Source organism: Populus euphratica, unplaced genomic scaffold, assembly GCF_000495115.2.
Source record: "Populus euphratica unplaced genomic scaffold, PopEup_1.0 scaffold355.1, whole genome shotgun sequence".
NCBI lineage: Eukaryota > Viridiplantae > Streptophyta > Magnoliopsida > Malpighiales > Salicaceae > Populus > Populus euphratica.
Window position 1 is genome coordinate 183,306 of NW_011500174.1, and position 11,101 is coordinate 194,406.

General features: G+C 28.5%; 1 protein-coding gene across 1 annotated transcript; it reads left to right on the forward strand.

Moving 5' to 3' along the window:
- The first annotated feature begins 1,054 nt into the window (after window positions 1-1,054).
- Window positions 1,055-1,661, forward strand: LOC105111415 (putative invertase inhibitor). The gene is made up of 2 exons (XM_011006758.1): window positions 1,055-1,535; window positions 1,627-1,661. The coding sequence occupies exons 1-2, from the start codon at window positions 1,055-1,057 to the stop codon at window positions 1,659-1,661; spliced, it is 516 nt and encodes a 171-aa protein (XP_011005060.1).
- Window positions 1,662-11,101: the final 9,440 nt, after the last annotated feature.

Genomic DNA, 11,101 nt, shown 5'->3' on the forward strand with positions numbered 1-11,101 from the left:
AATTAATGTGTGTTATCTTAGTATTAAATATTAAATAAATTTGAAGCAAATTAAATATACTTAAACCAAATTTTAATATACCATCAAAATTTAAACAACAAAAGTTATATAGTATTTAACGGACTTTTGGATGTTTGTGTCAATGCCATTAATTAAATTGTATGCGAAGAGATAACATATTAAGTTATTAAAATTACCAACATGGAACAACCTAAGGACTCAATTGAGAAAACCTTTTGTCTGGGGACTTCATTGAGAATTGGGTTCATAACTACTCGGGGCAGCAATTTGTCGTTTTGTCTTTGAATCTCTTAATACCAAAGTCTCGATTGTCCAGTTGCGAAAGAAAAGCCAGTCGAACTAGACTGGCCAGTCCAATTTTAACCTCCTAAGAGTTTTTCTGTTGGCACACCGTTTGTTTTTGTTCTTTAGGATAATTTGTCTGCAGGCCGTGACCAAAGGTTTAACAAATGTTTATCAGAATTAATTTATTTCTAATGCACTGTGATTATGTAGAATATGCAGCTTTCACAATATTTTTCCATACAAATGAAGGCAACAAAGAAATGACAACTAGAAAAGATTGTTTAATTGGCCAGGCGATTAATTTGTTCTCTTATGTTATTATTGAGGTTTGAACTTTAAACAAGATTATAAAAAAATTATTATTTTTTAATATCTAAATTCTGTCAAAATATTTACTTGGTATGTTATTCACCATATATATAGACACACACACACACATACAAATCAGGTTAATGTAATTATGCTCTATTGGGATGGAAAGAAATTATTTCCATTCTTGATCTTAAATAAAAGATAATAATAACAAACGATTTTCCAGTTCAACAAACGAGAAACGAGACAAAATTGCATTAAAATGAGACATAAGAAAAGGCCAAATTATCTCGAATTTGGATCCTGAGATTGTATAATTATATTGCATGAATCTCACGTGCCTGGTACAGACTCTTGCCTTCTTTTCGAACTACTTACAAACTCTCTCTTGTTTCGAACTTGTTTGCAGAGCGCACACAGTCCCATAGATTTGGCAATGGCTTCATTTAAAATCTTTCAATCTTTGTTGGCTCTCATCTTCATGATAATTTCTGCAGCCTTCTTAGGCACTTCAATAAGGTTGCAAATCGCCGGAAAAGATGGAGTCCGGGACTTGATCTCTGCTACATGCAATCACACCCTTTACTTCGAAGTGTGTGTGTCTGCCTTGAGATCTGATCCTCGGAGCCAAACATCAGATCTCGTAGGACTTGCCAATATTGCACTAAACATTAGCATAGCCCACGGAAGTGAGACTCTAGCCTACCTTAAGGTCTTGAAGTCTAATGTTGGTAATGACACCCAACTCTCTGGTATCTTTAGTGAATGCACAGAAGAATACATCGAGGGAACTGAAAATCTTGAAGAGGCAATTCATGCACTAAGGATTAGATCCTTTGATGACATGAACACATTGGTCAGCACGGCAATGACGGATTCGGATACATGCGAGCAGGGTTTCAAGGAGATGGACAGAGGTTCTCCGTTGACAGATAAAAACGAGTATTTTAGCAAGCTGTGTAGTATATTTCTCTCTATTACCACTCTTCTAAGTTAATAATTTTGCAGATCTTATAAAGCCATGGGAGAAGTTATACACCTAATGCCCTAAGACCAACTGGTTTGGGAGTCATTTTTATTACAGATAATTAATCAATTTTTGAACGATTATTTTTTAAGAAAGGAATATATATGTAATAAATTTATTGGCACAACAAAAATATAATTGATATTGCAGAATCTAACCTTTGAATTAATTTTGACTACTATGATGGAAATATACTTTGATTTCTCTGTTAGTAGTGTCATATCAATAATGTTTCAATAAAAATATTTTATTTTGTTCGCTGTAATATTACAATTTAATTATCTCTTCTAACTTCTCATAATTGTTAACTTCAAACTTTTTAGAAGTTGATCCCTTAATACAAACCTCATTTAAATCTCATTATTATATGTCTTTCTACCATGTCTATATTCTTTAGTGTGAAACACATGTTTATTGATAAAATACTTGTTGTATCACTTCACCTTTCTTTCAGGATCCAAACTTAGTAAAGAAAAAATAACTCTAGCATTCTATCTCACTTGATAAATCTGATACATGAAGTACAACCATGAACAATTAACATGAAATATGTGATAAAATAAAGTATCCTGCGAGATAAGAATAATTAAACAGTACTTACATGTGTACTGAACGACATGGAAAATTATTCATCTTATAATCGAAAGATTTGGAATTCAGTCAGTTATGAGTATTGAGATAGTAAATATTAGCAATATTATCTTCGAGAAATTCAATAATGTATTTGTTTATGATATTATAGAAGATAAATTATTAAAAAATAATGACATGTTAAGTAGTATACTTACTAAGTAAAAGGTCTTAGTTCATTGTAGTTAAATAGCATATAATTATGTGATTGTCTAAATTTTATTTTAGACATATATCTTCCCCACACAATATTTTTTTTTTGTATGAATCATCTAGGATGGGATAATATTGCTAAGTTACAACATCATTATACCTTGAAACACGATTAATTTTTGTTCTCAATTAAGTCTCGAAATAGTATAAGATAAATGTTGAGATCTTTTTAACAATATAGGTCTCACATATCAAAGTCTCAACATACACATTGTTTCTCTCTCTTAATGTTAAATAAGTATTTGCATAAAATTAAACAAATGTTTTGAATTATGCAAAAAAAATAAAAAAAAAATATTTTAATTACGACGAATTCGTAAATCCTAACCTCTTGAATGAATATATCCATCTATATTGGATCGAGCCTCTAACTTTTACCTCAAATGGTAAATGCATGAGTACATGCTCCATCGAGTCAAAAAACAATAGAGGAAATATTATCTCATGTTTGTATATGTCTTGATTATATACGTTTCAAACCTTTACATATGTTGTGTCTAAAACTTATTGTAGTGTATATATCCAAAGAAATGATTGAACTCTATGAGTGCATCTCATATCTCATTTAGCAATAAATCCTAGTAAACTAATGGAATAAATGTTTGCATGAACACGCGGTATTCATGACTTTTCAATCGATATAATTTGCAATTATCCAAATTCATTAACATTGATATGTTCCAAGTAAATCCATCATGAAAATATAGACTTTTAAGCCATTCGTAGACAAGTAATTTGTTTCCTTATCTAAAATGAAGCTAGCTTTGGATTTTGCAACTCGTGACCCAACATAAACTAACTTCATTATAGTCTTAATGTTATCTTTTGTCTTCCCCTTCACGTCTATAATTGTGATAAAAAAAATTAAAAACTTTCTTTTTCATGTTCATAACATCAAGTTATGGCAAAAGAGATTGACCTTCTAATAAAAATGCTCCTAGAAAATGCTTTGCTTAACCTAATTGTGGGTCAAACTAAAACCAAATTCTTCTATTTACCATATTGAAAGTGAAACACAATATTATCATCCTCTAACACCACATCATACAATTGCTAACTTGAAAAAAGTTGTAGTGTAGTATCCCTTTCAACTTTGTCAACAAAGAAGTCCTTTTTATTTTTTCTAAACTTATGATATGTTGGTAAGAACCATTAACAATAGTAAAAAAAACACATTTTAGCATCATTTATTAAAGTGAAGCCCTTGTTATTTCCTATATAATATGGGCATGCTAGGTTTTTATTCACGCTTCAACCAGAAATCATTCCATAAGTAAGAAAATCATTGATAGTCCACATTAAAGTTGTCTTTATAAAAAAAAATTATTTTCTTGATATATCATAAGTTAAAGCCCTAGATAACCATAACTACTTCAACTTATCAATCAATGATTAAAGAAAAACATTTATATTCCGAATCGAACTATTAGAATCGGGTATGATCGTAGATGAAAACATGAACTCTAGTACTATACACATCCCTAGCGGAAAGTTTGAAACTGTGAGTATCATCGACCAACAAGAATAAGAAGCAGCAAATGACCCGAATATATTGAATTTGTTTGTATACAACCTAAGATGTATGTTTCTTAATTCCACTTAAAATTGATGATGCATATTATTAAAGTGTTTATAGGCTTCACCATTAAAATTGTGTATCATCACTCCATCCACCACATCATGTGATTAATGCCATATCATGTGCTTGATAATCTTTGGTGAAATAAATAACCTCTACAGTCTAGGTATGATTATAAAGTATCTAAGTTTTCTATGTACGATAAGAGTCATCCCCTTACTAATTCTAGGTTTATAATGAGAATACTCATATGTTATGCACTTGGTTGACTCTGTATTTTCAAGGTAATACAACATGTAAAATTTTGGACACATGTTAATTTTCTAGTATCCTAGACCGAGGGGTTTCATCATAAACTTAACAACATAAAAGATTTTTTCATATTTTCTCTTCAAATAAAATGTTTCTCACCCATTGGACAATTCTTTCTTGACAGGCATCACTCAACTCATAATTTGATTTAATGGTGAATACTTATGCAATGACCGATAATTTACTATGATTTGTGAAATCATCTCATAATGGTTCATCAGAGTCTTTTAAAATATATAAAAAAAACGTGATCACATCTACATTAGGTTCTTCATTTATGATTAAATATTGACCAGCATAACCTTAATTCTTTCTCATATCATCCATAATTATATTGCTATAAATATTACTATTGTCATCTACAACTTCATGCACATTGCTAGCACTAGAATTTAACTCAATCATCCTCTTTACCATGATATCATGAGAAATATATGGTTCTTTGTGTGTATATAAACACATGTATTTCTTCATGAATCTTTTTTTGTAGAAGATGCATCGTTACAACATCTAAATCGATAAAAGTTTTCTATATCAAACATGTTTTCATAGAATATAATATGTACAAGTTTTTACGGCTCTAATAAATATCTAATATTTGAGAGAGCATCGATCAATAATATATAAAAAAATCTTTTCTTGATATATCATAAGTTAAAGCCCTACATAACCATAACTACTTCAACTTATCAATCGATGATCAAAGAAAAACATCTATATTCCGAACCGAACTATTAGGATCGGGTATGATCGTAGATGAAAACATGAACTCTAGTACTATACACATCCCTAGTGGAAAGTTTGAAACTGTGAGTATCATCGACCAATAAGAATAAGAAGCAACAAATAATCCGAATAGATTGAATCTATTTGTATACAACCTAAGATGTATGTTTCTTAATTCCACTTAAAATTGATGATGCACATTATTAAAGTGTTTATAAGCTTCACCATTAAAATTGTGTATCATCACTCCATCCACCACATCATGTGATTAATGCCATATCATGTGCTTGATAATCTTTGGTGAAATAAATAACCTCTACAGTCTAGGTATGATTATAAAGTATCTAAGCTTTCTATGTATGATAAGAGTCATCCCCTTACTAATTCTAGGTTTATAATGAGAATACTCATATGTTATGTACTTGGTTGACTCTGTATTTTTAAGGTAATACAACATGTAAAATTTTGGACACATGTTAATTTTCTATTATCCTAGACCGAGGGGTTTCATCATAAACTTAACAACATAAAAGATTTTTTTCATATTATTCTCTTCAAATAAAATGCTTATCACCCAGTGGACAATTCTTTCTTAACAGGCATCACTCAACTCATAATTTGACTTAAAGGTGAACACCTGTGCAATGACCGATAATTTACTATAATTTGTGAAATCATCTCATAATGGTTCATCAGAGTCTTTTAAAATATATAAAAAAAAACGTGATCACATCTACATTAGGTTCTTCATCTATGATTGGATATTGACCAGCATGACCTTAATTCATTCTCATATCATTTGTAATTATATTCCTATAAATATTACTATTGTCATCTACTACTTCATGCACATTGCTAGCACTAGAATTTAACTCAATCGTCCTCTTTACCATGATATCATGAGAAATATATGGTTCTCTGTGTGTATATAAACACATGTATTTCTCCATGAATCTTTTTTTGTAAAAGATGCATCGTTACAACATCTAAATTGATAAAAAAAAATTTGTATTAATCATGTTTTCAAAGAATATAATATGTACAAGTCTCTACGGCTCTAATAGATGTCTAATATTTGAGAGAGCATCGATCAATAATATTTTAGGAACAATGCTTTGATGCAAAAGGAATCCCATAATTATAAAAACTTTATAATTTTATTTGTAAATTTTTTTATCTCATGTACTTTATTTTTACTCTAAATTTATAAATCAAATATTATATGAATTAATATAATATTATATGAGTAGTAAAGATAAATTAAGTTTTTATTAATAATAAATAATATATAGTTACATAAATATAATAATACTATGACTAATCAAATAATTAACTTCATGGCATATTAAACTAAGTATACCATGTAATTTTAAATTTAAAGCAAAATAGTCAAGTTTGTTAATTTAATTCAATTTCATGGATATTAATTTCAAACAGTATAATTATTCAATTATATTTTATTTTAAATATAAAAATTGTAATAATTTATTGATTAAATTCACTCTCACATTTGATTTGGTTCCAAACATATTGCCTTGCTTACATAAATTGAGAAAGAAATTCTTAAAACTTTTGAAGATAATGTTATAATTAATGAGTTTTGTACGATCAAAGAACACCAAGCACACAAAACATCAAAGAAAAATATTACGTATTTTGACAATATTTATATTGAATATAGAATAAAATCAAACCGGTAAAAAAAAACAATATAATTTTGAAAACAACCACAAAACAATTAAATAGGGATATTGTTTTTTAAAAAGCCAAATTGAAGGTCTTTGAAATAAAATAAAATGGAATAAAGAAAGATAAAATCAAATCAAAGTACAAATAGCTAAATTAATCTCTTCAGAACATAGAAGACACATAGGAGTGTTTATTACTATTAAGATCTATGATTTTATGTATCCATCATGTTTTCAAAATCAAATATAATTTTCCCCTTAATATATGTTTCTGGCTCCATCACTAATTTAAAGGTTCAAGTTTTTGAATCTACGCAAATGGCTATAATTATTGCAAAATTGTCACTAACTTGATGATATGATTCTGAAGCTACTATCATACTTTCACTGACAAATCAAAATTCAAGGAGCTTAAATATATCTATACAGAATAAGTTGTTGTGATGGGAAATGCGAGGCAATGGTCCTTGGAGAAGGAACCATGGAACTCCCTTGTACTTCTACACAAAAAAAAAATAACACTAGTTAATATTTTTGTTTTATGAAATTAAGAAGAATCTTGTATCGAAAACTTTGTTATATAAAAAGGGCATTATTATCGAAAAATTGTTGTTTAACAATGAGATGGAGTTATTCTTATAAAGAAATGTTTAAATTCAATATTTTTGTTTACTTCAAGGCATAATCATTTAGCTTATGTTAATTATAAAACTTTAAACCACATATATATGGAAATAAGATAAAAATGAAATTTGTTTTGAAGCTACGATGAATAAGAATTTATTTTTCCAAATGTTGAAAAAGATAATCATATTTTTTTATCAAATGAATTTGGATAAATGTGAATCAAATGGTAATGCCAAAAGATGAGGAATTATATTTTTTATTAAAATTATTTTATATGTTATTGCTATGCTGTGAGGGAATAAAGTTTTTGAATATACAATTGCTTTTTTATATTTTTTATATAAAGATTAATTTTTCTATCAATATATTTCTTTTTCATCTAAGTCAACACAATGCTTTTAACTAAAGCATTGTTTCTATTAAAAAAATTATAATTATTAAAGCAAGTTGTAAAAAATATCAAAATAATAGCTAATAACATTATAAATATAATAAAATTACATTCCAAATATATTTAAATGTTCTAATAATAATAAATAATTGATTTCAATTGAACTTTCTTAAGCCACTTATTATTAGTATTTTTATTTTCATAAAAATTTATAATAAAACTTTATAATGGTATTTAATAACCATGTTAAAGTTGAAGAGTAAGTAAATTCAATAAAAAAAAATTAGTATAAAAAAAATAAAACCAAAAGCCAAAATGCCAAAAATAAAAGAAAAAGATAGTAAAGGATAAACCACTCATCCGTGGCTCTTCTAAAATAATAATAATAATAATAATAACAACAACAAATACAAGCCTATACACTAACCTTGATTTAAATTTTTCATTTAAAAAATAATTTGATAAATAACCTGTCATATGTCACAATAAAAACAATCTCACAAACCTACAGCCTCTAGGTTCCCACATGTGCATCTTAAAATTTATTATGAATTGATTAAAAAATATATTTAGTAACCTTGATGTTTACCTGAATAATAAAGTATCATAAAAAACTCTAGTTGTTGTTGGTAATATGTTTATTTTATGAAAACTAAATATCAAATATTTAAAATTTTAAAATTTTACAAATTAAAGTTGAAAACCAAATGAAAATGAAAATCAAATGTTTGAGAAGTCATAAAAAATGTAAATATTTTGAATTCAAAATATTTTAAATTCCTATAACAAATTGATTTAGTCCAATATGCCCCTCGATTGAATGTATAGAATAATGGTATTATTGACGCTTCGACAACCATGAATGTCATCTAGTTGCTCTTCCATCCATCCTCATTCGTGAGGTCCATTAGTTTGATCAAATGTTATTAAATGACCTCACATGAATCAATAAATAGATGACACATGGCACACAAGTTTTTTTTAAATAGAAAAACTAAATAACAACTTAAAATAATATTTCTTCAAATAATATATTTATATACTTTTCAAAAATATATTTATCTTTTCTTTTATATTTATAAAAATAAATATATATTCTAAAAGTATATAAATATACTTTTTTCAAAATATTTTTAACTATTTATTAGAAAAATAAATATGTTCTTGAAATAATAACATACAAATTTATTTTTAAAATATTTTGTATTTCTTTTAAATTATTTTCAAGCAACAAATCCCAGAAAAAGCATATTTAAAATATTTTATTTATTTATTTTCTAAAACAATAAATATATTTTAGATAAGAAAAAAATACATTTTAGGTATTAATTTTTTAATTAATATTTTTTTTCAAAAAATAATTATTCTTTGATTTTTTAAATTAGTGAATTTGTGTATCTCATGCCATGCATGCATTAGTTCACTTTGTCAAACCATCACACCGCACTAACGAAAATGGATGGACTGCTAGTTGTCATCCATGTTAATAGTGATGTCAATTATATCTTTTTCATGTGAAAAGATTAGAATAATCAAATTGATTGGTATAGGACGTGAGTCCTCATATTTTTCTATATAATTTTCTTCTTTTATTAAACAAATGGAAGTCTCTCTCTCTTGTGCTTGCACTTGTTTCACGAAATTACACACAACCCGTGAAAAGAATATGATTTTAAAAATTTGTTGAAAATGTATAAAAAAATATAATTTGTTTTGAGAATTTTTTACAAATTAGGGAAAGTGAAAAGTAAGTTATGATAGTCTACTTGCGTTCAGTTTAAAGATGGATCGTCCATGCTAAAACTACAACATTCCCTCAAGTTTTATTTTTCCGACTTTGAAGCTTCGACGATAAGGAAGTAAGGCATAGCCTTTATTCGCTGTTGTTAGGCCAATTAATCTCTTCGGGGGGGGTTGGTTTGGCGATTTTTTATACATGCAATTTTTGAGGGCTGACCCATGTACGGAATTCATTCAAGATAAGTTGTGGAGTAGAAATTTGCAAGTTCTCAATAGTTCTCTTGTCAGGTCATCCTCGGTCGGTGGCTGAACAGAAAGTGCACTTTTCTCTTTCAGGCATGTGCTCATGTCCATAAGAACTCAAAGCAAAGTTTGATAAGGAGTGGCATTGATATGGTTAGCAGGTCTAGTCATCTGTCCAATTTGTGTTCCACCACCCGAGTTATCTGATCCAGAATGATAAAATCAGAGACGTGGATCGATGAAGTACTAATGAGGAAGAGTGCGAAGCTCCATCAATGGATATGTGCTGCGCTGGACTCTCATTATGATCCGGCCATACTTTGGTGCATATTATACCCCGCTTATCTCTCGTTTTGTCCTATTCCGAGCACCTGAATCCGCTTATCTTATGCACTGATGAGTATCGACCATGCAAGCACGTTGTTGACTGCACTATACATGCCTTACAGAAGCTACTGCAGACCAGAGATATTCCAAGCAATACATGCCTTACAGAAGCTACTACAGACCAGAGATATTCCAAGCATTCTCCACATTTCTATAGCTTCCTCTTTGTCAATTACGACTCTAGAGTACTGTATTTGAAAAGTCTAGTATTTCAAGAAAAAAAGTACGTAAATAAATGATTTTTACCAAGAGATGGATGGTGTCGAATAAGCGAGGAAGAGTCCATCACCGACATCTTTTCTGGTCCAGTGAATGCAACTTTTCAGTGTCTCTATCCAGAAATATAGTCAATTTTTTCATCATAATGGAATCCTTAAGTGGAACTTTTACATGTTCTATCCAATATATATAATCAAATCAATTGGCTTTTTCTTCTTTCAAATAATTAATACCGTAAAAAACAGGCTAATATCTGTTTTTTTGGCGCATTTGTGTTTATTCAGTTTTAATTAACGAAAGTAAAACCGAACTGATCGACTAGTTTTTATTTACACCTAGTTCAAAATGTTTTAAAAAAAATTAGCCTAGTGGTGTTTTAGTCCAAACCTAACCATTAACCAATGCTCACCTTTAATAAATTACTTACCTTATTTACTGAACAATTGGATTGTTTATCTTTGTCCTGTGTAAGATTTGATATAATTGTCATTTGCTTTTTATATTCTGCGAAGATAAATAAAGTTGCAATGAATGAAAAGTTTACTTTTAATTTAAATAAAAAATGGAACTTGCTATAGCATAAAATTAAGATTGAAATTTCAAAGGAAAAAGGTTCATGAGGGGAAATACATGAAACCTTTATAGCCAGAATGGATTCATCTACTTATCGAATGCAAGTAGTGTCCATTGAGCTAGCTCAA

Bases quoted from the DNA above. Each gene is read 5' to 3' on its own strand.
- LOC105111415 (XM_011006758.1), top strand. From the start codon at position 1,055: ATGGCTTCATTTAAAATCTTTCAATCTTTGTTGGCTCTCATCTTCATG. The intron at 1,536-1,626 runs GTTCTCCGTTGA...ATAATTTTGCAG, and splicing joins TTTCAAGGAGATGGACAGAG to ATCTTATAAAGCCATGGGAG.